General features: G+C 51.0%; 11 protein-coding genes across 11 annotated transcripts; 5 read left to right on the top strand and 6 right to left on the bottom strand.

Annotated features, from left to right (window-relative positions):
- Positions 1–1,243: 1,243 nt before the first annotated feature.
- On the top strand, positions 1,244–3,067 carry N7443_000766 (serine hydrolase domain-containing protein; the record flags this gene model as incomplete). Its single annotated transcript, XM_056880822.1, has 1 exon — positions 1,244–3,067. One exon carries the CDS (start codon positions 1,244–1,246, stop codon positions 3,065–3,067), a length of 1,824 nt encoding a protein of 607 aa, XP_056746060.1.
- A 357-nt stretch (positions 3,068–3,424) lies between these two features.
- Positions 3,425–4,552, bottom strand: N7443_000765 (uncharacterized protein; the record flags this gene model as incomplete). Its single annotated transcript, XM_056880821.1, has 1 exon — positions 3,425–4,552. One exon carries the CDS (start codon positions 4,550–4,552, stop codon positions 3,425–3,427), a length of 1,128 nt encoding a protein of 375 aa, XP_056746059.1.
- Positions 4,553–5,020: 468 nt separating this feature from the next.
- Positions 5,021–6,719, top strand: N7443_000764 (putative MFS transporter; the record flags this gene model as incomplete). Its single annotated transcript, XM_056880820.1, has 4 exons — positions 5,021–6,064; positions 6,117–6,481; positions 6,534–6,633; positions 6,696–6,719. 4 exons carry the CDS (start codon positions 5,021–5,023, stop codon positions 6,717–6,719), a joined length of 1,533 nt encoding a protein of 510 aa, XP_056746058.1.
- A 204-nt stretch (positions 6,720–6,923) lies between these two features.
- On the bottom strand, positions 6,924–8,529 carry N7443_000763 (uncharacterized protein; the record flags this gene model as incomplete). Its single annotated transcript, XM_056880819.1, has 7 exons — positions 6,924–7,273; positions 7,325–7,398; positions 7,453–7,832; positions 7,881–7,957; positions 8,028–8,064; positions 8,116–8,330; positions 8,442–8,529. The coding sequence occupies 7 exons, from the start codon at positions 8,527–8,529 to the stop codon at positions 6,924–6,926; spliced, it is 1,221 nt and encodes a 406-aa protein (XP_056746057.1).
- Positions 8,530–9,655: 1,126 nt separating this feature from the next.
- Positions 9,656–11,859, bottom strand: N7443_000762 (uncharacterized protein; the record flags this gene model as incomplete). Its single annotated transcript, XM_056880818.1, has 3 exons — positions 9,656–10,780; positions 10,836–11,669; positions 11,728–11,859. The coding sequence occupies 3 exons, from the start codon at positions 11,857–11,859 to the stop codon at positions 9,656–9,658; spliced, it is 2,091 nt and encodes a 696-aa protein (XP_056746056.1).
- A 1,011-nt stretch (positions 11,860–12,870) lies between these two features.
- N7443_000761 (ATP synthase subunit e) lies at positions 12,871–13,312 on the top strand (the record flags this gene model as incomplete). Its single annotated transcript, XM_056880817.1, has 3 exons — positions 12,871–12,891; positions 12,961–13,150; positions 13,251–13,312. The coding sequence occupies 3 exons, from the start codon at positions 12,871–12,873 to the stop codon at positions 13,310–13,312; spliced, it is 273 nt and encodes a 90-aa protein (XP_056746055.1).
- A 468-nt stretch (positions 13,313–13,780) lies between these two features.
- N7443_000760 (CSN8/PSMD8/EIF3K family protein) lies at positions 13,781–14,555 on the bottom strand (the record flags this gene model as incomplete). The annotated part of the gene is made up of 3 exons (XM_056880816.1): positions 13,781–14,049; positions 14,105–14,286; positions 14,341–14,555. 3 exons carry the CDS (start codon positions 14,553–14,555, stop codon positions 13,781–13,783), a joined length of 666 nt encoding a protein of 221 aa, XP_056746054.1.
- Positions 14,556–14,840: 285 nt separating this feature from the next.
- Positions 14,841–17,345, top strand: N7443_000759 (dolichyl-diphosphooligosaccharide--protein glycosyltransferase subunit STT3; the record flags this gene model as incomplete). Its single annotated transcript, XM_056880815.1, has 5 exons — positions 14,841–14,970; positions 15,024–15,047; positions 15,138–15,218; positions 15,295–17,017; positions 17,070–17,345. The coding sequence occupies 5 exons, from the start codon at positions 14,841–14,843 to the stop codon at positions 17,338–17,340; spliced, it is 2,229 nt and encodes a 742-aa protein (XP_056746053.1). The 3' UTR covers positions 17,341–17,345.
- Positions 17,346–17,846: 501 nt separating this feature from the next.
- N7443_000758 (uncharacterized protein) lies at positions 17,847–18,297 on the bottom strand (the record flags this gene model as incomplete). Its single annotated transcript, XM_056880814.1, has 3 exons — positions 17,847–17,926; positions 18,109–18,233; positions 18,284–18,297. The coding sequence occupies 3 exons, from the start codon at positions 18,295–18,297 to the stop codon at positions 17,847–17,849; spliced, it is 219 nt and encodes a 72-aa protein (XP_056746052.1).
- A 709-nt stretch (positions 18,298–19,006) lies between these two features.
- On the top strand, positions 19,007–21,669 carry N7443_000757 (RNA-processing protein PTA1; the record flags this gene model as incomplete). The annotated part of the gene is made up of 8 exons (XM_056880813.1): positions 19,007–19,338; positions 19,415–19,580; positions 19,629–19,759; positions 19,812–20,015; positions 20,071–20,419; positions 20,470–21,305; positions 21,360–21,430; positions 21,488–21,669. 8 exons carry the CDS (start codon positions 19,007–19,009, stop codon positions 21,667–21,669), a joined length of 2,271 nt encoding a protein of 756 aa, XP_056746051.1.
- Positions 21,670–22,492: 823 nt separating this feature from the next.
- On the bottom strand, positions 22,493–24,794 carry N7443_000756 (uncharacterized protein; the record flags this gene model as incomplete). The annotated part of the gene is made up of 4 exons (XM_056880812.1): positions 22,493–23,185; positions 23,239–23,725; positions 23,779–23,848; positions 23,906–24,794. 4 exons carry the CDS (start codon positions 24,792–24,794, stop codon positions 22,493–22,495), a joined length of 2,139 nt encoding a protein of 712 aa, XP_056746050.1.
- Between the last annotated feature and the right edge of the window lie 797 nt (positions 24,795–25,591).

Here is a 25,591-nt window from a genome sequence, read left to right as displayed (position 1 = left end):
TTCATTAATGCCTACTCCTCTTTTCCTATACTACAAATATGCACCCCAACTACATTATGTAGTCATACACGTGACCAGTGCGGTATTGGATCACAGGCTTTGTGCTTCGTGCTTCGTGCTTCGTGCTTTGTTTGTTAGTAAATGAGCAAAGTGGCAGTAATAAGAAACTGATAATATCTCCCTGCAGACTATTCAAGTGGCATTAAGACTTCATAGCAAATGGAGAGTGATCGAGGGTAAATTAAGGAGTGAAACAGCTTCAAGTACAATCAGATTGATCGACCGATACGAGTACAGACGATCCTGCCCCGACTGATGCAAACTGATTATGTGGAACATTCGATTTGGCCTATGAGTACCAAACGATGGTCTCCGAGCTTGGAGGCCCATCTGATATGATATTCAAGGGTTTTTACTCAAGTTACCTATAACGTTCATATACAACCAAGAAACAAGTATAGTTACATAGTTTGTTCCCTATAAAGCGGTGGTTCTGGGAGCTAGCCAAAAGCACCGGAACTGAATACCCGTTTGTAGGGGCTCTAGGGCAGGGTCTCAGGGTCCTCATCTGGTCCAGTAGGCTAGCAAGCGGGGCGGGCATGTATAGTAGAATGCCTAATTTCAGTAGACTTTGTTCCCATCCCACTTCAACCCACCACAACTCTCTCTCTCTCTCTCTCTCTCTCTCTCTCTATTGTGGCAAGGTGGCTAGTTGCCGATAAAGTTAAGATTTGCCCCTGACTGCCATAAGCAGCCTTCACTCCGCCAACTCTGTCTTCCGGTGCTGCCAGGGCAAGAATCCCGGTCAATTTCACCGCCATAAACCGTAGATAAAGAGAATCAAAGCCAGCATGGAAATGTCTACTTTGGGAATGATTAATTATTGACTACGTAGTTGAGTTGCACAGGGTCTCCCGGTTGATCGTGGAAAGGCCCCCACGGACAGTTGTGGGATTCTCCAATCAGCGTACCGGTCTTCAGCGCCGCATTGAGCCAAATCGGGTATGGCGCGGTCACAGCCATGAACTCCATTATGTATGTGTTCGTATTCGATGAGCTGGGCCTTCTTTTCTGGGGAATATTCACCGCAATGATGTTATGAGGTCAGCCTTGCTGCACTCGCTAAGCCACGGGCGTCATCTGCGAATTACCTTTAACTTTTCAGTATATAAGACCCGTTCTATCCCAATGTGAATTCTATATAGTCAAATCACCATTGAAGACACCACTGAGCGCTTTCAATATGCATATCCAGCAGTATTTCGTACTCCTTCTATCACTTTATGCTACGGCATCTCTCGCCGATTACCTTGGACCAACTTACCCAGCCCCGATCGACCTTACAAGTCCACACAGTCTAGTCCCAGTTGCATGGAAGAATCTCACGAACACATTCGACTCCTATCTGAAGCACCACTTGAAGAACCAAGACACCATCGCCCTTGAAGGTGTCGAGAATATCACATTCTCTGCCGGACTATTCTCCATCCACGACCCAAGGGCCAAAAAACTACAGTACCATTATACCAGTCAGGAGATTCTCAACGCCACGAATGGCACACACAATGTCGACGGCGACAGCATTTATCGCATTGCCAGTGCTACCAAGCTATTTACAGTCTACGCCGGCATGCTAGCCCTGACTGAAGAAGAATGGAACCGCCCTCTCACAGAGATCAACAAAGCTTTCGCCGCGGTCGCCGAGCAAGGCGACAAAGACCCTATTTGGCATGTCCAATGGGATAAGATCACACCATGGGCTCTAGCGTCTCAGAGCTCTGGTATCCCACGTGAAGGATGGCCTTTTGCAGACAGTCTCTGGGCTTACCTTTCTAATGTCAAATACGGTTTGCCTTCAACAAACCCCGTTACAGAATGGGGCATGCCGCCAGTCAATGCATCCAACCTGGGAGCCTGCTGGAACACAGATGGAATTTGTTACGGACAAGATGCCATCAAGAGTGTCCGCTCTCAACCACCCGTCTTCCTCCCTTGGTCTACTCCAATGTACGCGAACGACAACTTCATGATGCTCGGCCTCATGATGTCCAACATCACCGGCCACACCATCGAAGACATCTACCAAACGACGTTGTTTGAGCCCTTGGGCTTGAAGTCAACTTTCGCATCAGTCCCAACAAGCCGAAATGACCTCACCCGCTCCGTTATAGTCGGCGCTCCAGAATCCGGCTTCGCCATCCTCCCTGCCCTCAGCATCCCATCTGGCGGCATCTTCTCCTCTATCAACGACCTAGCCAAATTCGGCATCTCAATCTTGAACAACACCCTCCTTTCAGACAACACAACCCGTAAATGGATGAAACCATCCATCCACACCGCAAGCCTAACCTACTCCATGGGCGCACCCTGGGAAATCATCCGCTACATCCACCCTTCCACCGGCAAAATAACAGATCTATACACAAAACTAGGCGATTCAGGCTACTACGGCTCAAACATTGTCCTCATCCCAGAATACGGAGCCGGATTCAGCATTATCAATGCTGGAACAACCTCTTCACGAGGCGATCTCTCAAATATCGTCCTAGACTACATCACAACAACCATCCTCCCAATCTTCGAAGCCCAAGCTGCCCTCGAAGCAACCAAGAACTACATCGGAACCTACGTCTCCTCCGATCCCAACCTCAACTCCTCTCTCACAATCGCATTCAACAAATCACGAACTACACCACATTCCGGCCTAACCATCACTCAATGGATCTCGAATGGCACAGACGTTCTGAACACTAAGCTCTTCGCTGGTCTTAAGCCTCGTCTCCTCCCAAGTATCTCCAAACAAACACCCGACGGCGCAAAAGGCCAAGTCGCTTTCCAGGCTTCGTTGGTAAATCAGCTGTATGGGTATTTTGCACCTGGAGCAGCGAAGATGGGAGTGATTGGGCCGTTTACGGGTCAATATGCCACTAATTATGATTGGCTGATCACGGATGCTACGCACTATGCTGGGAAGGGGACGAATTTGTTTGTATTTGATGTCGATGCGAAGGGGCGGGCCGGCGCTGTTTGGCCGGCGGCTGCTAGGGTTAGGTTGGTGAGGAGGTAGATGTGAAAGGGGAATGACGATTTGCAGATGGCTTTGGAGAATATATGGGGAGTTTTAATTTATGGTGTGGTGTATACATCGTTTCTCATTCTTTTGCACACAACCGTGCCTCGCCTACTATCAGAGTTGAGCCGTACAGTCGCGGGATTAACAAGTCTCCACAGCTTGAAAGGTTCTGACATTACAGAAAATAAAGTAAATACAGAGAATGAAACATCAAACCAAAAGAAAGTAAATTGCAAATGCCCCCAAACAACCCGGAATGCATCCATCATCTATGGTAAATGACAAGTATGGTAAAGACTTGCAAATGTACAGCCGTCCAGCAAATCATGAAAAGCTCGTGGGTATCATGGCTCAATCATCGTCCGTCAAATTCAATAACTCCAACTCCGTCTGCACCATCGACTGGAACTCTGTCCTCGACATTCCCGTCGCCTTGGCCAACCGGAACAAGCTCTTGATGCTCGTGCCAATGTGCTGCTTCACGCCCACCTCGTAAGAGGACTGGCTCTCAGCTTCCTGCTCCAGTTTGGAGACGTGCTCGGAGCTGTTGGAGGATGCAGATTCTGGTCGTGGGTGGCTAAGGCGTCGGCCTGCTTCGTGATGGGGGACGTCTTCTGCGGCATAGCCGTTTGTGCGGGCAGATTCTGTGTCCATGCCGTCGAATTGGCGGCGCAGAAGATTGGCGAGCATGTCGCCGTTCAAGGATGAGGGTCCGACTTCGGTTTGCTCTTCCGAGGGGTCGTGGTTATCCAAGGCGGGCTGGACATCACCGTATTGGGAGTAGTACGATGCCTCGGACTGGCCAGGGCCGAGGTTCGAAGGACCACGCGGTGCCGGGGTCTTGACGCCTGGTGTCCGACTGGGAGTGGCATCGTACTGCGCCCAATAGTCATCGTCGTCATCTTCCTCTTGGGCTTGTTCCACATTGGTCGACTGCTCTTGACGGCCAGTGCCCATGGCGTCCGAAAACAGCTTTTGCTTTGCATGTTCATTCGCCTCGCTGATAGAAGAGGCCCAAGTGTGTTCATCATCAGCGGGAGCTTCGCGCGGAAGTATTTCTCCGACTTTCCAGCCACGACCCTGGTCGTCTGTCGGGCACCACAAGTAGGTCACCGCCAGGTCGTACTCAGACAATACAACCATCGCTCGAAGAGTCTCTTCATCGGTACGCTTGTATGTCACCGGGAGGTCTTCGTTGAGCTCGATTTCACCGGACACCGGGTGCGGTTCGAAAGTGGCGCCGTCGACGATGCTCTGGAGGCGCTGTGCTTTAGCGGCATCCCAGCACAACAGGTGTAGCCATGAGTCGGAGGGAGAAGTGGACACATCGGTGAGAATCTGAACACGTTGGCGCAGAATAGGAGAGAGGATCGGGAGGAGTGCCGGAGGAGGACGTGGCGACACAAAGGCTGTGGGGAGGCAAGCGAGAAGAGGCGGGAGCAATGTGCGCGGATCAGGGGGAGGGATGAGTTCGACCATTGTCAGGAAGTAGAGCTCTCAGTAATAAATAAGGAGAGAAGTGAAGGAGAGGAGAGGGGAGAAGCTGGGGAAGACTAGAGCTCAAGACACCGCAAAGTCTCCATTCGACCGAACGTGGGGCAGCAAATAGTCGAATTAAGCGGCCCGAAAGCTTACTGTGCCTGCAGGTCCTCTTTAAGCGCCAATCATATAGTAAATCGAACTTGGCTTGTGCTTTAACGGGTGTTTTTCATTTCCGTTTCGAGTATTTTGTTGTTTAAGCGATCGTTGTACCACCTATGTGTACAGCCGTACCTGGTACCTGGTACCTGGTACCCTGTCGTAATGCAACGCCGTGAGTCAGCGCACCAGGCGATGGAGAATAGAGACGATTCCGATTACTTCACACTATACTCCGAGAATTATACTAGCTGAACTCTCCTTATCAGACGCTAACGACGTTCGGTGTGTTTCCGACGCATTCCTCACATGCGAGAAAAAAAGAAAAAGAAAAGAAAGCGCCGGACTCCCCGTACCCCTCGTGTAACCCGCCCAGCCCAATTCCTCATCATGGCCGACCCAGAAAAGACTGAAGGCAACGCGATCACTGACATAGCCCTTCTCGACGATGGGGTTCATGGGGTTGACGGGGACGAATGGGCCGCCCTAGAAAAAAGGGTCCGATGGAAAGTAGACCTACGCCTCTGTTCCATCGCCGGTCTGCTATGCAGTCTGAACCTGCTAGACTCGGGAATCCTCTCCTCGGCGGCGGTCACCAGCATGCTAAATGACCTTCAGCTGGACCAGGGATCGCGCTACTCGGTCTCCATTTTCATCTTTACGATTGCCAGTGTGGTTTTCCAGCTGCCATGCACAGTGGCTGTGCGTTTCGTCGGTCCTAGGATCTGGTTCGCGACCATTACATTCGTCTTCGGCCTACTGACGCTGTGTACTGCTTTTATTCACACCTGGCGCCAGATGATCGCCCTGCGTGTGCTTCTGGGTATTGCCATGTCGGGAATCTATCCTGGTTTGACGTACTTGATCAGCGCTTGGTATCCTCGTCGCGAACAGCAGCTCCGATTCGCTTTTCTGCAGACTGGGGAGGTCCTCGGGCTTGCTACTGGTAATCTAGTTAACTTCGGTCTCAATCATTTAGATGGAACTGCTACTATGGCGGGCTGGCGTTGGATGTACCTGGTCCAGGGGCTGGTGTCCTGTGTACTGGGGTTTGTGACTTATTGGTGGATGGTGGACTTTCCGGAGCACTCTCATCGCAGCTTTTATTTCCTATCGGAACGAGAAGCACGCGTGGCGTCTCGTCGTATTCAGGATGATAGAGCAGATCTGATCCCTGAGAAGTTCTCGTGGGGTGTACTACTCTCCAACTTTATGGATCTTAAGATCTACGGGTTTGCGTGCATGTTCTTCTTGTTGAATCTGGTCTCAACGTCAATGTCCTATTTTCTACCTATCATCCTGGAAACAGGAATGGGCTTCAGTTCCAACGAGTCCATTCTTCTCTCAACTCCGGTAAGTTTACTTCACTGCCGTCAATCTCCTCAACTCACCTTCTCTTCGGCAGCCCTATTACTACGCAGCTGTTCCAGTCCTTCTCACCTCTCTAGTGGGAGATAAATATCGGACCCGCGGCCCTATAATCACCTTCAATGCACTGATGCTGATAGCAGGGTTCCTCATGTTCGGCCTCCCAGCATCTACGCAGGTGACGGTGCGCTACATCGGGGTTTTCCTGGCTACCGGGGCTTACGTCTCCAACTGGGCTGCTCTCAATGCGTTTCAGGCTAACAACGTTGTCGGCCAATGGAAGCGAGCTGCCACAGCAGCCGCCGTCACTGCATGCAATGGGCTTGGTGGAGTAGCCGGTAGCTATATTGTGCGTTCGCAAGAGGCTCCACATTATCAGACGGCTGTCTGGGTGTCGATTGGGTGAGGCTTCGAGAGGTCTACTTGGTTGGAATGACGAGCTGATGTGCTGCAGATCCCATGCTCTTCTCATTGCGTTTGTGACTGCATTCACGATGTACTTCTTTATCGTAAACCGACAACAAGCCCGGGGACTGAAAGTCATCGAGGGCGTGGTATGTTCTAACCTCATTCCGAATGTTTCAGGGATGAATTCCCGCTAACGATTGGTGAACAGCCCGGCTTCAGATATACCTATTAACGAACTTACGGCCCTACCTTAGATAATATACCCCGGTTCTCATGGATCCTAATAATTGCAACGGGAAACGAAAATGAAGACCCCATGATTCAACAGAAATTCCCACTCTTAAAAAACACTCTACTCTCGGTCTACGCATTGAAAGCATTCTCAAAAATCTATTTCTATAAGCTTTTAATCTATAATTTTTTGAATCTTGAAGTTCTAATCCTTCGAATCATTATCCATAATAATCCTCTCACACGTCGAAGTTGTATCAGTATCATCAGAAACCCACCAAAGCTGGTCCTCCAAATCCGCCAACGAACCCGAACTCCCCAAACGGCCATCCCTTCGTACTCGTACACTAGAATCACCACAAGGACTATTTTCAGGCATGTGAGAAGTCATATACCACTGTCGATGCTGACGGGCCTGTCGGTAACAGGTCAACTTGCCGATGAGACGTCGAGGAACCATGCGTGTCAAGAGCGGCCAGATACTGACGAGACAGGGAGTGATGATTAATATTGCACCTTCGATGACGGTGAGGATGCTGATTTTCAAGGAGAACCCTGTTCCTATTAGATCTTTCTCCCTTCTTGCGGGCGAGGTTCAGGACTTACATGTCACGTCGTGGAGTTGGGATTTCGAATATGCAAAGTAGAGGAATACTCGCCAGATGCTCACAACAGTTCCCCTACAAAAGTTAATCTTCATCTTATACTCCAGATATGGAAGGATGATAACTTACAGTCCACCAATTAAGAAGACAGCAGTCAATGCCAACTTCTGCCCCCGGGGCGCATGAAGTCTCCAAACAAGCGGCATTGGCATAGTGAGTATCAAAACACCCGTTAGGACATTGATTGGTGAGATGACGCGGTAGACGAACATTTGATCGATGCACGATCCGTGTCCATTGGTCTTGTGCCAGCCAAAGCCAACGGGTGAGCACTGGAAGATTGTCTGAAAGAACATTGCGATGCCTAGGCCCATTACTAGGAAGCCAACTCCATAGGCGAAGAATTTGAATTTGCGCGTGTAGAAGATGCGCACATAGAAGAGGAGTAGAGAGATTTTAGCCGGGGTTATTGTGAGGGGGAAGTCGAAAAGTTCGACGGCCCAGTAGCCCTGTGGTTGTTAGATGGTGTTCTGGATGTAATTCAGATGGGAGGATACCTTTTTGATAAAGATGAAGCTTTCGGATGGAGGCTTCATGTCGGCGATGTGACGACCTAGTCCAGCTGAATACACCACTGATCTAATGTTAGCTCTGCTCGATGCTCGATCAAGTCCGCGAGGAGATTGCTGTGAGGGGGTACTTACTTGCGATATAAATGCCAGCCTTTGCAAGACTCCCGAACTGTAATTGGAAGATTAGCGAGATCGCGCATACATGGCCCAGTTTACATACCAGAGCAATAAGCATAATCCAAGCATCCCACCCATACTTTTCCCGTTGCAAGCGCCTAGTGTAGAACATCAAAGCAACAAATATGATCTGCAGTACCGACAACGCAATACTGACGCTCACCAAAATGAGGCCATACTCCGGCGAATCGGGAGCCATGAGTTCGCGCAGATATTCATCGACCCAGTTCCATCGGGGACGGACGGTAGCATGAAGATCTGCAGATCAGACAGCAGACGATCCCATATTTCAACATCCACTCCATCCATCAAGCTACTCCGAATTTCAAAAGTCTATTAATTGCCTTTTCTACAACTCCCAATACGTACGCGAACCCGATCGACCCTCCGGAGTTTTTCCGCCAGCAGGGTGGTCCCCGGCCTGGTATCCATGGCTGCGTACTTCGAATGCGTACATGGTGGACTCGGATCAAGGGAAATGATGCGCTTCCACGGGTCCACGCACTGAGAAGATATGGATGGTAGACCTGAATATCTTCATCCGTGGGATACGATTGGGGCGCAATTGGATAAAGTTGAATTCGATCCATTCGACAGGTTGTTTCTGTCGAGAGAAGCATCGCCTGCCCTAGTTTTGCACAAGACTGACATCATGACCGCATTGGGAAATCCTCCGACAGCGTGGGCTTCTAGAATCTTTCCAATTCTCCAATTTCGACCCGTTCTTTGATCAAAGTATATTCGTTGGATCGGCCATTCATACGGTTCTATGCATATATTCTCCCCGACGTTCCGCCGGTTTGAAGCTTCGACCGTTGAAACTTGGTCAGATTGAGACGAGGCGGCGGCTTGACTTGGTGGTTGGGATTCCTGCACTTCCGCATGTAGTCTTCCCCGCACCGTCTTTCGGGTTTGAGATTCCGCCTCGAGAAGGGTTCGAGGGGAGCCCGTCTGGGGGAATTGACATACTGTACCCGGTTACGGAGAATTCAGTCATCTATCTCGGGATGTGGGCAACTTATTTCGCCGATACTTGGGCAACCTTGGGCCTCGGCCTCGACCTCGTGTGGCCGTCGCCTGGCTCCTAGATTGGGATTTAGTCGCGATAGGAAGTCTAGATTCTGGATTGAAGGATTTAGCCCCACTGACCCTTTACTCGGGAATCTGTGACAGGCTCTCGATGGACGAACGCAATGTCAATTGTTCAGTCTACATGAACAGCTAATTGCGTGGAATTCATCACGTCCACACGCACCGTCTCATAAGTCTACGAAATTATTCGGGTCAAGTTCCAGGGCTCTACACAGAGTGTATTTGTAGTATCAAGTAGTCAGAAGGGCAGTTGTCTCTTTTCTGGAGACTACAACATAGAGTACAATGTTATAAGCATCTACATTGGATATTTCGTGGATGCAGTAGTTAGAATCTAATACAGATATCCTTCAAGTATGTGGTCGAAGAAAAAACGAAAAGAAGAAAAAAGGGTATATGGCAAGGTTGATAGGGAGTAGGGAAAGAGGCAAGCAGGACAGAGAAATGTGACTGGAGAGCTGTGCACGAGAAAAGACGCTCAAGCTTAAGCCTCAGGCCACACGATCCTTCTGTTCCAGTTTCCCCACCAGTTTCTTCATACCCGTCCATTCGTCGGCGGGTACTTCATCCGGAGGGCCTCCTAGACCTTTTCCAACCTCGAAAACGGTGACCACGCCATTGAGTCCACCGGTCGCCAATCGTCGTCCTTCCCGCTCTTCCCACGCAACCTTGTTCAAGCTGCGGGATGGGTTTCCGCTTAGTCCTCGCGAGGGGCTAGTCTTTACCACGGGTACCTCGGTGTCCATGTGTAGGTCCCACACTTCGACGTTGCCTGCCCCGTCCACAAGAGAGAATACACCAGGTCGGTGCGGGGACCAGCGCGCGTCATACACCACATCTTCGCGTGGGATGTCCAGGATCGGTGAGATGGCTTGCGCCGTGGCGGTGCCGGATGTGATGGAGGCGGTCGTCGCTGGGGGACGTACGCGCCAGAGCTTGACACTCCAGTCTAGACTGGAGCTCAGCATTAGATCGCCCAGGTCGACGGGTCCGCGGGCGGGATGAAATGCTGTGGACATGATAGGTCCGGTGTGGCCGCGATAAGTGAGCCGGTAATCGATACCGGCCTTGGCTCCAGCTCGGTCGTATCTGTGGCAGGGATAAATGCCTCCCTCTTCGGTACCGACGATAAAGAATGTCGGATCCGACTGAGGGAAAGACATGGTGGTGGGGGCGAGATCCTCCGTCTTAGACGGCGGAGGAGTGGTCAGCTCGAGATACTCCTGTGGCTGGGAGAGCATATCTACCGACCAACCGCAGACGACTCCGTCTGTGGAGGCGGTTAGAATGTTGTGTGCATTCTGAGTACCGATAATAGAGATGTTGTAAACTGGGTGAGTATGACCGGACCCGGTCAGAGGTGTCTTTTGCACGGGGGCACCACCGCCAGCGCGCGAGGAACGGGTGTCCCAGAGGAGAACTTGTCCTGAATACGAACCTCCCACAATTAGATTGGGGTGGAATGGAGAGAACTTGGCTGTGAGGATGTCGGATGTAGAGTGGAACACGTATTCTGGGCGAGATTGTAGATGTTGATTCCAGACTTGAACAAGACCGTCTGGTTCATGAGGCGCAGAGGGGTTCTTGGTATATGATGCCAGGACCAATTCAGGAAACTGAAGACCAATCAATTAGTGCGAACCTTTCCCGCTCACTGATTGAAAAACATACCTTGGGTGAGAAGCTGATATCGCTAATCATACGTTTTTTGCTCCATCGCTCGTCATAGAACTGGCAGACCTCACGAATACCTCTCCTCTTCTTGCCAGTCTCTTCGTCCTCCTCCAAGTCTCCAGCAACACCGCCAAGCTCATAGTCTGCAAGAACATCATAATCCTCATCCAAAGCTCGCTCAATAACCTTTGATGACCGCTCGACGAAGTCCAAGAAATCATCCGACGATGTCACAGCCTTCAGCTCGTCATCGTCTAGTGTGCGCAGAGGATATCGTAATTGTGCAGATGCGGCAGTTTGCGCATCAACTCCCTCTTGGTTGGTTGCCTGCAGTTCCTCTTCAATTTCCTTGCGAATCTTCTCTCGAATCTCCTCATCCCGCTCACGGTCCCGTCGGCTGAGACGCTTGCTCGACCGTGTGGTTCCAGCTGCCTCCTCACTATCTGAAGCAACAGATCCATCGACAGAGTCGTCCGGCTGATCCAGGCCATCGGTTTGCACGGCCTTACTGTATGTGACAACTTCGGTTTTGGGTTCAGGGGGAGGCGGGGCTTGAGTTTCGGGTACGGAAGAGGTATATGGCTCCTCCCCAACTGTTTGCACGGCAATGGATGTAGATTGTGGTCTCGACGAAGGCGCATAGGGTTCCGCGTTCTCTCCACTCAGCTGACTAGCACTGAGGACTGAATTTGGGCGACTTCCTCTCCGCGACAGACCCTCCGCGCCGTGGCTCTGAGATGCCGACCCGGGGCGGTCTACCAAACGAGAAATCAAATCATCGAGCTCGGCTCTGCTGTCGCCAGAGCGGGCGGTGGGAGCTGGAGAGGCAAGCTATAGCCAAACTCATTAGACTTCAAATAAATTCATGTGGTTGTGTTTGCGGGCTTACCTCTGAAGCATCCCCGACACTATTCCGATTATTGGTGAACTCTTTTTGACGCAATTCACGCTGCTTCTTCAGCTCCGCAAGCTTGGCCCGTTTGGCCAGGATCTCATTCTTGCGCTGCTGAACGGTCGACATGGTAAAGCCACGTTATTGGAGCTATCGTAGCGTGTCGAGTCGCTTGTTGATTCGGGGATGAACAAGTCGCGCCAACTCGCCAAATCTGGTACCGCTTTTTTGGCAGAATCGATAGCTTATCGTCCAGCTCCTCTAGATATCTTGGACATCTTTCTAGGCTTGACTTAAGAAAAGAAAAGAAAAAAATGGGTAAAGAAGAGGAGTAAAGATAAAGGAGGAGCCAGATCTTGAAATGGAACCCGTGAGCCAAGAAGAACTTTCTGGCCTTAGACTCAGGCTATCTGATAGCGACACCCATGGCGAAGCCTTTCTACTTGTGAGGGTTCGACGAACTCCAGATGTGAAACGAATTGCTAAATCTTAGAAAAGTCTTGAATCTCTAACAGATGCTCAAATATACATTCAGAAGATATATTGTGAGAATAAGCTGCTCACGTAAATCTACCTAAAGAAAGACCAGGGCTGGTTTGTAGCTGAAAACCTTTTGAATACATTGAAGTATTGCTCCTCAATGGCCTCTATTCACGCTCGTAGACTCACCTGCCTCGAATATTGTGAATATGGACACTTCTGCCGTACTAAATTCGAGGAATGATAACTGATCCATGGTGTCAGACCATATTCTAGATACCACTCCGAGTTCGGCTGTTTTCGGCTTCGAGGGAGATACGAGAATGTTTGTGATGCACAAGAGGAAGATCGTGTAAAAAACTGACACTTCAGTTACTACACGACAATCCCGAACTAGTCTGACGTAGTAGGTCGATTTTCCAGAACTGTCGATTTGAAAAAGAGGAAATGTTCTCATCGATTTCCTTTATTTACTCCCTGTCGGGATGACATAAGCGATCCGAACGGCACCGGAAAAACTCGCGCAGAACAGGGACTGAACCTCGCCTTGCCCGACCCCAGAGTTTACTGCCATTGACGATTGATTCCCGTTGAACGGACCTTCGACTTCCCGCTCCTTTTATACCGTCAGTTATCCGTCCCCCGGAGACCTTTGCAGAAATGGCCAGCCAGGGTGTCAACGTAAGTTGCATAGCGAATCCCTAACCACCCCATGCGAGATCGGATGTTGACCACCTTGCGAATTGACAGGTTTTCCGCTATTCGGCTCTCGTCGCCGGTCTCGTCTACGGTGTCTACCACCAGTCTTCACTCAACTCCGTCGCGAAGCGCACAGAGGTCGAGCATGAGTACGCACGCAAGGAGCGCCTGATCGAACAGGCTAAGACCGAGTGGAAGAAGAGGACCCAGCCCCAGGAGACCCAGCAACAATCTACCGGCCGTATGTATCATCCTATTCTGCTCAATGGCACTTTACACTGGCTTCCGAAGAAGCCGGAGTGTCTTCATCAGCGCAGTACTAACTACGCTCCCTCCTACAGTCATCACCGACCCCGAGAACCCCAAGTTCGACCTCGAAGCCTTCCTGAAGGCCCAGGCTTAAATTGAAAGAGGATGGATGGAATAATGGAGGATTGAATGCGCATCTATTTGCGGAACTCGCACCTCCCCCAGGGTATTAGAAGTGATTTGCTCGGGTCCCTTTACTGTACGATTGATCGGGGTTATAATTCGCCCCAAGTTGCGCCATTGCGAGCGAAAGATGGAATGATGTCTTTTTATTTCGTTTTCTTTTACTCATCGTTTTAGACGTTATCATTTGGGTCCTGTACATACCCTGGGCTGTCGTGCGTCTGTACACTACAGTTGGACCACAATAAAGAGCAAAAGATCGTGTTATGCATTTCGGCATTATCATAGATGCTTGCCTCGACCTGTCTAGGGTTGGTCTGGCTCTTCATTCCCGTCCTAGATGCGCTTTATCGACAAGGTGGGACGACGCGTCATTGTATGGCGTATTGTGTCAGATTATCCTCCAGCAACATGCCTCGACTCTCGATTCAATGCGCCTTTAATTCGCACGACTACCAAGCATTGCCATCGTATCGCGGATACCGTTAGATGACTGCTCCTCAGTGGGCGGTACGGTGATTGTGACGGGGTGAAGTAGTCGAGTATCTGAATTCCAGGTCCACCCACAGTCCGTAAACTTCTGTATAATGCTTTGATCGCCTTGCTCTGCGGCCTGCGAATCAAGACCCAGGTATCCAGCTGCCACGGCAGGTCGTATCGCTCTGTAGGAAGTGCTGACGGCGATCAAGGTTTGGTCTTGGAAGAAGCCTATACAGTGAATATTAGCAACTTAAGCACTTCACAGCAGAGTCCAAATCCATACTTTCATATCTGCGCACCAAGGGCTGCAGTTGTTCTGGCCATGGCAAGTTCCGTAGGGCTTGGTAAACTTGGGCATGTTGAGTCTGCCATACCGCTCGTAGTAACGTCAAGCAATTTTGCAAAGTCGGGTCTTGGTTTTTGAGCGGTTCTGGCATTCGCTGCGTCAAGGCGCGGGCTTCTGATCTATTGTCAAGCTCGAATCAGCAAGTATATCTGAGCTGTCTTAGAGGTACTTACATTTGTTTAGTGAGAAGGTGGGCGAAGAAGAAGCTGGAATAGAATAAGCTCAGTAGCTGAGGCTCATCACCACCAGCTTCCGGATGATCGCTATCAGCTGCCATGAGACAAGCATCTGATTCGTATCGTGAGAAGATCTCGAAGAGCTGTGAAGGAGGCAGGTTGGACGATGCGAGCTGCTCGAGCTGCTCGATGGAGAGAGGCGGCAGCTCCATAATGGAAAATTAGACCTGCTGGGTTCAGGCGAGCCGATATTTGAAGCACTTTCGCGATCCGAGAGGCAAAAAAAGGAATGAATGAGAAGGAACAATCGAATGTCGATGATGCGGGGAGCACTTTCCGCGATGCCAAGACAATTGCGGACAATCGCAAGTGACCACCTAGACTTCTCTCTTCACCAACTCTCAACGACCCACGTCCATTGGCAGCTCCGCCTTCATTTCTTGTTTTCATGTGCCATTTTTGATTTCTGATTCAGGACTTTGCTCCCCCTGGCCATTATGGCCGAGTCTTCTATTGATGTTCTGCTGAAAGGCAGCTCCGGCCGGACCACGCGCGGTCTACTGCGGATCATTATCCTCTTAACGATAGCTGCCGCCGCCGTGGCCAGTCGTCTGTTCAGTGTTATTCGTGCGTGTTGAACCAATTTCTCTCCAATTGCTTGTGCTAACCATCAATTTCAGGCTTCGAAAGTATTATTCACGAATGTATGATCATCCCCTTGTCTTTGACGCAGTATACAACGTGGCCACGGCCAGGATGCACACCTTCGAAATACTGACCCGTTCGAATTGCAGTTGACCCCTGGTTCAATTTCCGAGCAACCAAATACCTTGTCGAAAATGGCTTCTACAGTTTCTGGGATTGGTTTGATGATCGTACGTTCTCCCCCTTCCAAAGGCTTGCGTGTCCCCGTGGTAGCACAGGAATTGATGCGAATTGCTCGTCTTTTAGGAACCTGGCACCCCCTGGGCCGTGTCACTGGTGGCACGTTGTACCCCGGTCTCATGGTGACCAGTGGCGTTATCTACCACATCCTGCGCTTCCTCACTATCCCCGTCGACATTCGAAATATCTGTGTCCTGCTCGCCCCCGCCTTCTCGGGCCTGACGGCCCTGGCTATGTACCTGTTGACCTGCGAGATGTCCTCCTCACCCTCTGCTGGTCTTCTGGCTGCTGCTTTCATGGGTATCACCCCCGGATACATCTCGCGATCCGTGGCTGGTAGCTACGATAACGAGGCCATTGCCATCTTCCTGCTAGTCTTCACCTTCTTCCTGTGGATCAAGGCCGTCAAGAATGGCTCGATCATGTGGGGAGCGTTGACTGCACTGTTTTACGGATACATGGTCTCTGCTTGGGGTGGATATGTCTTCATCACTAACCTCATCCCTCTCCATGTGTTTGTCCTGATCTGCATGGGCCGCTACAGCACCCGCGTCTACATCAGCTATACCACGTGGTATGCTCTTGGAACTCTGGGAAGTATGCAGATCCCCTTCGTGGGATTCCTGCCCATTCGCAACAGTGACCACATGTCTGCGCTCGGTGTCTTTGGCCTAATCCAGCTCGTCGCATTTGCTGAATTCATTCGCGGCTATCTGCCCGGCAAGCAGTTCCAGAAGCTGCTCACCTCCATGGTTCTCCTAGTCTTTGGCCTTGGATTTGGTGGTCTGGTCCTGCTTTCCATCTCGGGTGTCATTGCCCCATGGAGTGGTCGTTTCTATTCCTTGTGGGACACTGGCTACGCGAAGATTCATATTCCCATTATTGCATCGGTCTCAGAGCACCAGCCTACTGCCTGGCCAGCCTTTTTCTTCGACCTGAACTTCCTGATCTGGCTCTTCCCCGCCGGTGTGTTCATCTGCTTCCAGAAGCTGAAAGATGAGCACGTGTTCGTGATCATCTACGCCGTTCTGTCCAGCTACTTCGCCGGTGTCATGGTCCGTCTGATGCTCACGCTCACTCCTATTGTTTGTGTCGCGGCTGCCCTGGCTCTGTCGGCTATTCTCGACAACTTCTTGGTTCTGTCGAAGCCCGACCCCGAGGCTGTTGCCAAGGCTAGCGCCGAAGACTCCAAGTCTTTCCGCTCGTCTCGCAGCCCCATTGTCGGCATCTACTCGTACTTCTCCAAGACTGTCGTGACCTGTTCGATGTCTCTTTACCTTCTTATGTTTGTTGCGCACTGTACTTGGGTCACCTCGAATGCCTACTCCTCCCCCTCAGTTGTTCTTGCTAGCAAAATGCCCGATGGCAGCCAGTTCATCATCGACGATTACCGCGAGGCATACTACTGGCTCCGCCAGAACACGCCCGACAATGCCAAGATCATGTCCTGGTGGGACTACGGCTACCAGATTGGTGGCATGGCTGACCGTCCTACCCTGGTCGACAACAACACCTGGAACAACACCCACATCGCCACCGTTGGCAAGGCCATGAGCTCTCGCGAGGAGGTCAGCTACCCTATCCTGCGTCAACACGATGTGGACTACGTCCTGGTTGTGTTTGGTGGGCTCCTCGGTTACTCTGGCGATGACCTGAACAAATTCCTGTGGATGGTCCGTATCGCCGAGGGTATCTGGCCCGATGAGATCAGTGAACGCGATTACTTCACTGCTCGTGGCGAGTACCGCGTGGACGAGGAGGCTACTCCTACCATGAAAAACAGCTTGATGTATGTTTCCCTCTCTTGAACCCCCTTTAAATTTCATCACTAACTCAACCAGGTACAAAATGTCTTACTACAACTACAACTCCCTCTTCCCCGCCGGCCAAGCCGTCGACCGTGTTCGTGGCGTGAAGCTGCCGGCCGAGAGCCCGCAGCTCAACACCCTCGAGGAAGCGTTCACCAGCGAGAACTGGATCATCCGCATCTACAAGGTGAAGGATCTAGACAACCTGGGCCGTGACCACAGCAACGCCGTCGCCTTCGACAAGGGCCTCAAGCGCAAGCGCGCTACCAAGAAGAAGGGTCCTCGCGTTCTGCGAACCGAGTAGACTCGTCTTTTAGATTTGTTTCTTTGATTCTTGTGATTGTGATATTTAGGCATAGCAGGCATGTCCTGTCCCGCGTGTTACCGATGGTAGATATACTCTTGAGCTCGCTCAGAACAGTATACAATGATCGCCTTGAAAAGATATCCATCTTAACCAAGTCCTAGTATGTAGTGCCTACGTAGCTTTCAGAAGAGAAGAAAAGGAGAAGTAGAGATTGGCATTCGCAATCGGGGCCTATGCATAAGAAAGAAACAACCCCCGCCAATCCACTCTGTACAGTACAAGGTAGAGGTAGATGCCGAACAAGATAATATCGCTGCCGCAGATCACAAGCTGCGGTCTGCCCAGAAGACTCCGTAACCCCGATTTGCTCCGTTGCTGATTTCCAGCCGAGGGCCAGCCATGTCGGCGCTGTCCCTCTTGAAATAATGCGACTTATATGGTACACGCAGAGCCAGTCAATGCCATTCCGGCCTAACTGGGCTTTGGTTTTGTGCCCGTGGGCTCTAGTTCTTCTGCGCGGGGACGTCGGGGACTTTCACGTCGGAAAACTCTTCTTGGCCGACGGCCTTGATGGTGTAGACATCTGTGGAAGGGGAGGAGTAATAGTCAGCAGACTGGTATTGTAGACTCGTTCGGAGTGTATAGCAATGGGTAAGGCGTGCTTGGTGGTGCCACCAGGCTGCAATTGACTCTGTGGCAGGACACCGCACACCGAGAAGGGAATCGCGGGAGTAGACCTTTGCGATCAAGGGAGGATTAACGTACAGACACCGATAGTGAAGGCAAATAGACCGAAGCCGGTGAGGGCGTTCTTGACAAGGAACGGCCGGCGGGCACGCAGGAGGGCGGCACCCGCGCGGTAATCCTTGCCGTAGTATGTGGAGTTAAAGCTAGTGAAAATGTTAGAATTGTCAGTCTGCACATCGTTAAGTCAACGTACATTCCGCTGGCCATGGCGAGAGAGAGGTGATCGTTGAAGAGAAGAAAGCCACGGCCGGATTGTATGCGGGAAGGCGAAGTCTTGGCGCTGACTTGCAGTTGCATCTGCATCAACTGATGAACAGAACTAAAGTGCCTTGATAATCCGATATTCGTTTATAAACCTAGGATATAACCATTGGCACAATGAAGATTCTTATCTTTATATGTCACTTGCGAGCGTAAAGCGCCTTTGAGTATTCGCGGAACGTTCACTGCGCAGCCATAGATCGCCGGTCACCATTTGATCGGCGGTCGGTCTTCAGACCAGATAGAAACATCCGTAGTATCCAGCTGCACATTCCTGCCTCCTGAATCGCCTTGACTTTTAGCTTCTCTGCGTCAAATTTGACGTTGTGGTCGAGCCCCGATCTGTCGTCGCCAACGTTCCCCAAGTTTTCTCGGCCCCTGCGGACCTCGTCTTTGCTTCCTCATAACCCACTCTTCACATCCCCGACACCCCCAGACCACCTCTACACGTCCGATCACCCCTCTGTCGCGTGTCTTCGCCATCCTCTCCAGCTCCACGAGTGAATGCGCGTTCTTTTCGCCAAATTCGCAGCTTTATCCGTGCTTCGCTCTCATTAAACCAGACACCTCGACATTTGATCCATTGAACCTACCAAGCCGGCGTAATCCCCTCGACCGTCTATCGCGCATCCTCATTCCCACTCGCTAAGTCGCGATGGCTCAGCCAGATGTCGTCAACCAGCTCGCACAGTTGAATTCAGCTCGTAACCTCGTTCTCGGCGACGCTGCGCTCTACCCGCAAATCGTAAATGGCATCCTCCCGATCGTCGGTGCCAACACAAGGTTAGAACTGCGAAGATGGGGCGCAGACTTTATGGCCGAGACTTTCTCCAGTCCTGTGCTAGCTACGGCGCAGAAAGAGCAGCTCGCGCCGAGAGTGCTACAGGCTATTCAAGAGATATTGCTTCTGCCTGAGTCTGACACGGCGGTCCTGGTGAGCTTGATCCAGACTGCGACTAGCTTGTACCCATTGGTCTTTCGTCATATGTAAGTTTTCCACGGTGTTCTTCTTTGCGGTGGGGTACTATGGTTGGTGATGGATGCTGACGCTCTTTGGCACCAGTGTGAACCATCCGGAAGACAGTAACTCATGGGAGACAATGAATGTGATCAAGCAGGATATTCTTCGGCGAATGGATTCGTTCCTGTGTCCTGTCAAGATCTGCTGTATCAAGTTCCTACAACGGGTGGTGCAGGTTCAAACGCCTGGTCTGATCTCAGACCCGCGGGTATGTTCAATGAATTCGTATCCTAGGATCATTGCTAATTTGTCACAGCGTCCGGAACAAAATGAGACTTCGCTCGCTATTGTCCCACGAACCCACTCCATCCTTGCTATCCCAAACTTGGAGGCCGAAGCGTCAGGCCTACTCGATCGGTTACTCGGCGTGTTCCAGGAGGAAGTCAGGTAGGAAAGATAACCCATTTCTGTAGTTTCACTCTTCTGATCTGGTGAATAGTGATCCACTGCTGGTCAATGCGACATTGAACTGTCTCTCGCCGCTCATTCGCACGCGCCAATCGATCTCAAACAAGATAATCAACGCCGTCCTTGATTTCTATCCCTCCAAGCATGTCCGCGCTCCAATTACGCCTACTACCCGAGTCAGCGTCAAGTCGATGGAGCGCACTGCTCGAGCTTTGTTGATCAACCTCATGAAGAGGTATATCAAATCCCGTTCCCGCATAAGACATGGATCAAAATTAACAAGACCCTAGGAACCAAAACCACCCTCTCTTCGGGAGAATGCAGATGTACATTGAGCGGTTGATGAATTCACGGCTCGACGTGGTGGATGACGCTTCTCGTAAACGCGGATTGCCTAGTGAGCCGACAGACGGACTCGATAGCGCCAAGCGCGCTCGTCTCGACGCAGAAACTCCCCCATTGCTTAGGATCCCTCCGATGGCTCCAGGTCCGGCAAGCATTGACAAGCTTTTCACATTGACGCAAGACATTGGCCTGTCATCATTCGACGTGAAACAACTTCCTCCCGATCTAGTCGTGAAAATCGCTGTACCTCTTCTCGCCCAAGTTAACCAGTCGTTGCTTACACAGGCTGTTGATGTAAGAAAAAAGTCTTCTAGATCCTCTCACCAGCAGCTAACACAGCCTAGGCCGTTCGAGTCCGATACCAAACCATTACTAGGGACCAAAACCTCAAGCGCTCACAACAACACACTGCCGCCGTCGCAGACGACGACGACGATTACGAGCCAGATTACGATCCAATGGACGTGGCAGATAATACCTCTGAACAAGCCAGCGCCGTCGCAGCCGAAGTAGCAGACCTCCAACCCGATCTTGTCTCATTGGGCCCATTCGTTCTGCCCCAACCACCCCCTCTGACCGAAGACGAAGCTGCGGAGGTTGGCCGAAGTGCAGTCTCCCGTGTTTTCAACATGATCAACGCCGCCGAAACAGACCCTTCATCAGCCAAAGGCAAGACCCAGCAACAGCTTGGCTTCGCACGACTGGCTGGAAGCACGTTTGATCGGGATGCATGGGCTGTACTTCTTTCTCGCCTTGCTACAAGAGCCCCAGCTGGCCTGGAGGGTGGTGTTAAAGTAGATTCGAAACGACCGACGATCTCGGACTCGATTCGTCAGATGCTGTATCGCTATGTTCTGGAGGATTTCAGGGGGAGGCTCAATATTGCTATCACTTGGCTTAGTGAGGAGTGGTACAATGATCGCGTCCAGATGAAGGCGGCTGCTACTCAGCGGGATCAGAGCGATGAAGATGAAGATCAAGAACCTACTGTTCCTCTTCATTATGATGAGTGGGTGGTTAAGCTTTTCCATGGCTTCACGACTTATCTTGATGGTCGTGATATCAAAGTTCTGGTCCGATTCCTCAGTGAGATCCCCGAGGTTACACTCTCGGTCCTGCAAATGGTGGCCGGTCTGGCCAAGGATCCGGAACGTGTGAATCTATGCGTGCAGGCACTAATGTATGTCCTTCCCTTCACCCCTGGTCTTTTAGTCCATACTTACATATCTCCTAGGTATCTGATCATGTTCCGCCCCCCCGCACGTGAAATGTGTTTGAATACACTGGAGGATGTTTACCAGACTTGTATGATCGCGCCTGCCCTTGCTTTTTCTTCGCTATCCATGCTAATCCGATCATCAGATGAGGAATCCCGCCCTGCAGCAGGCAAAATCCTGGCCAAATGGCGTCCGCAGAATCAGCCTGCAGAGGTCAACGGCACTACAGACTCGACGCCGGCAGCACCGCCGGCAGCACCGCAGGAAGCACCGCAGGAAGCACCGCAGGAAGCACCGCAGGAAGCACAGGCCACCGCTGCACAGTAAACAATACTTGCATTTCAGAATCTCAGAATCTATTCCATGGAGGAGGCTCTTTGTATCTTTATCCTGCAGAAGTTACAATTTCCGCAGCAGTATTTATTTCCAATATCTTATTTGAGCGCGGTTATATCTAGAATAAACCTGGCACCGAATATACGCCGTTTCAATCGTTCAACCTTCTACGTAAGGGAGATTATTGTTAAAAGCGTACACTTAGGTGAGCTTCGGTCAACTGAAGTCTGTCATAATGGTTGAAATAATTTCTAGATTCTTATTGATAGCGTCCTGGGAATTCTGCAGAGACCGAACATATAAATTCTCAGAGAACTCCTGCCGATGACCAACAAAGGCATATATATGCGTGGTATATACACCAAAAAAAGAAATACCACGCCAAAAAAAAAAAAAAAAGAAACGGGGAGAGAGTTCATTTCTTCCAGAGAAATCAGTCAACTCCGATGCAAGAGAATCTCCCTGTAAACGCAGAAACCTTCCTAAGGTTGAGAAAAAAGCAAGCCAGTTCCATACCCCGTACACCACCTCATATAAATAATATAAAGAACCATTTCCTTATCATGCAGAAGTCGGACTGGAATTCGAGAAGATCGCGAGAAAAGGAAAGACCACAGCCCCCCCATATGTAATTTGCAGGATAGCATAGATCCTACACTGGTTTCCAGACACGTACTATGTCTCTCCTGGAACGCTCGGAATACATTTGACATTTGATAATTGTCTTGACAGAACAGCGTAAGGGGGAATCTTCATTAAAAGTGAAAGGGATGCAACACCGCGTAAATGGGAGCAGAACGATCAAGGGTAGGATTTAGCGTGGGGGCATGTTTGGTCCTGAGCCTGCTGATATCTCGGGTCGGTAATGCAACGCATCAACTGGTTTGCTTGGGAGTGGAGGTGAGGCATCTGATTTCGGGGGTACGGAGGATTGGAAAAGGCTCTGTCTAGCGGGTGGTGGAGAGAAGATGGGATGAGAGGATTCAGGTGCTGGGGAGCGGCGGTCGAGGGTCGTAGGGTGAGGTTGGGTTTTCCGCAAGTCTAGCGGAGAGGAACTTTGGGATCGGAAGCCAGATTTGTGCTCTATGTCGTAATCTGGGTTCCGGAAGGGGCCTTGCCCTTGATGCCGCGCTTCTTGCTCGGTGCCATAGGGGGTATTATTCGCTGATGAATTGGCCGCAGACGCATTCTCGGGAATTGTGGACGCAGAGCCGTTTGGCGCATTAATATCCACCATGCGCTTCTGTGCAGCTGGCGTTACAATTGAAGATTGCTGTGCCGACTCAAATGCTAGCCCATGTGGTCGATGTTGTTGTGTGTATTGGTTCTGATGTGGCTGCTGTTGGTGAATAGGGTGCTGCGGGTTGGCCCAAGGCGTTTGCTCAAGGAAAGCTTCCTCGGCTTCGGCAGCAGTACGGAAAACGTTTGATGACATAGCCGACGTGGGAGCACGAGGTACTGCAGCTGACGAATGCCGTGGAACCAAAGTGCGAGTCTCAACAGTGATCTAAAATTTGTTTGTTAATAAACTTGCAAGTAAGTGGCATCCGTTTGACTCACCCCCATTTTCTCCAAATCATCCTCGAGTTCGGACGGTCGTGCTCCTAACAAGGTCGGTGCAGCCGGGAAGCCGACGTATTTGGCAACTCCAGCCATGACTGAGACTTCGTGGTTGTAGGCCGTCTGGTGCGCGATCTGCTGAGAACGACGGGTGGGGAATGGGATGTTGTGGTTGGGACTTGACTCATCGGTCTTGAATCGGTCGTGCTGGATAGCATAGAACTGTTTGCTGATGGAACTTGAATGACCCTCGCGCACGTCTCGTATGCGCTGAAAGTAGGTGCTATGTGCTTGGGATCGCTCCGCGAGACTCTTGTTCAAAAGAGCCTTCATACGGTAGCGATACAAGTTTTCCTCGTACTTGAGCTTGGCATCCCTGTGGCGTTCCACACATTCTATCTGTCGCAGGTACTCGGGGTGGGTAGGATTCGGCCCGGTTAACATTTCAAGCTCGCGATTGAGCTTTGAAATTCGTTCATCGAAGATCCTGTGATATCAAGTCAGTATTTAAATAAAGCCTTGTGGGCAGTAAAGACTAACTTGTCGCGCAAAAGCGCGAATTCCTTTTCTAATGTTGTCAATGACTCCATAGCAGACGTCTTCTTCGCGGCTATAGATAGTGATAGTTAGCATGATATCCAGAAGGTATTGCAACGGTATAGCTTACACTCTTCTTCAACTCTGGCAGCTGTCTCGGCATCGACAGGTTCGTCGCCTCGTTCCGTAGGCTCCTCTTCCTCTCCAAGATTGTCATCTGCAACATCCTCGGCCGCAGCCTCGGTGCCGCCTTCAGTTTCTTCATCCCCATCTGCCGCTTTTCTTCCTCTGCGTCCGCCCTTCTTGCCCTTATTGGCTTTGGATAGTACGGCAGGGAGATCAATGTCGGGGACATCGTCGGCGGGGGTGTCATCTTCATTCATAGAGGTGGGATCTTCTAGGGGCTCATCGAGAGGTTCCGGCGAAAGAGGCTCGTCATCTTCGTCGATCGGGTCACTCAACTCGCTCTTGATGGAGTTTCGGCGCTTCTTGAAAGGCTCGTCATCGCCCATCTCGGTCCCGGTTTCGTCGCCGGCCTCAACGCGCTTTCGCTTTTTGCCGATGCTATCAGGAAGCTCAATATCTTCAAGATCCAAGTCTTCGTCAACCAATCCGTTGTTTTGAGACAGTCTCCGCACTTTACTCGGGGAATCGTCCGCCATAGGCTCTTCGTCGTCGACGTCTGCTAATGTTGTGGACTGGTGAAGCTTGCTCGGACTAGGCCCAGCGCTACCGGCACTGAGTACAATGTCGCGCTTTCGAACATTGTGAGGAGAGTCCTCGATGCGCTCGGTTTCTGCCTCCGAATCATTTTCCAATTGCCTTTCTGGCTTTGGAGAATCGTCAAAGTCGGAGAGATCGTTATCGGATACATCGTCGATCTCACTCAAGCTACTCGAGCGTCCATCATCCATAAGAGGGTCATCCAGAAAGGGATTCCGCCCGCCATTGGTCATGTTGGAGTCTGCCCCCGTTGTCGGTCCAACGGAGGCCTGTTCTCTGCTCTCAGCAACCTCCATCTGTAATGATAAGAAGACTCAAGGTGACAAGAGTGAGATATGGGAGAAGAAGGAGGAGTAGTGAGAGGGTCTGTTCGTGCCGACAACTGCTATTGGCAGTAGTGGGCGTGGGAGGGAGGGCGGCAAGGTCACCGAGTCGTGAGACAAGGTTTTGTTTGGGAGTCTGGAACAACCATATGGTGGATTAGCTCAATTGCCATACTAGCTGGGTCAAAGAGCCCTGGGAAAGGTTTGTGGAAGGGTAATGAGTGGGCGGGTGCAAAAGGTAGGTCAGCGCCTCCAGAAGGCGGTGCGGAGATTGATCACCGCCCGGAACGCCCCCAGAGTGGCCAGCCGGTGCTCACAAGAAGCCTAGCAACTGCGCAGGCCCAAATGATGAATGTGAAGCTTTGTAGGTTGGGTATATGGTATGACCCTCCAGATAGGGCCAAGAAAAATATCTGGGTGAATGTAGAAGAACCAGCGACGTACCGTTTCAACAATGCGCCGGGAGCGACGCTGGCGATGAGCACGGCTGGTCGCGACCGAGCACGATTCTCAAAACCACCGCGTTCCTGGGACTCGAGGTATCGAATCGTATTGAGCCCACGCGTCTTGCAAGTATAGAGGTCCACCAGAATATGTCGGACCACCGATGCGCCAGTGCTCAAGGAGAGGGGAGGTCGGTTAAGAGGCGGGCAGGACCACAGTACAGGGTCGCGGGAGGGCGGTCGGCATGAAGAGGCGTAGGAGGGGCACGGACAAACGTTTCGCAATGTTCGAGAGGGTGATGGGGGAACTGAATCGAGTGTCGAGCA

This window comes from Penicillium atrosanguineum, assembly GCF_028827265.1.
Source record: "Penicillium atrosanguineum strain IBT 20685 chromosome Unknown utg000001l_segment0_segment0, whole genome shotgun sequence".
NCBI classification, from domain to species: domain Eukaryota; kingdom Fungi; phylum Ascomycota; class Eurotiomycetes; order Eurotiales; family Aspergillaceae; genus Penicillium; species Penicillium atrosanguineum.
This window is presented reverse-complemented; position numbering and strand designations above follow the sequence as displayed.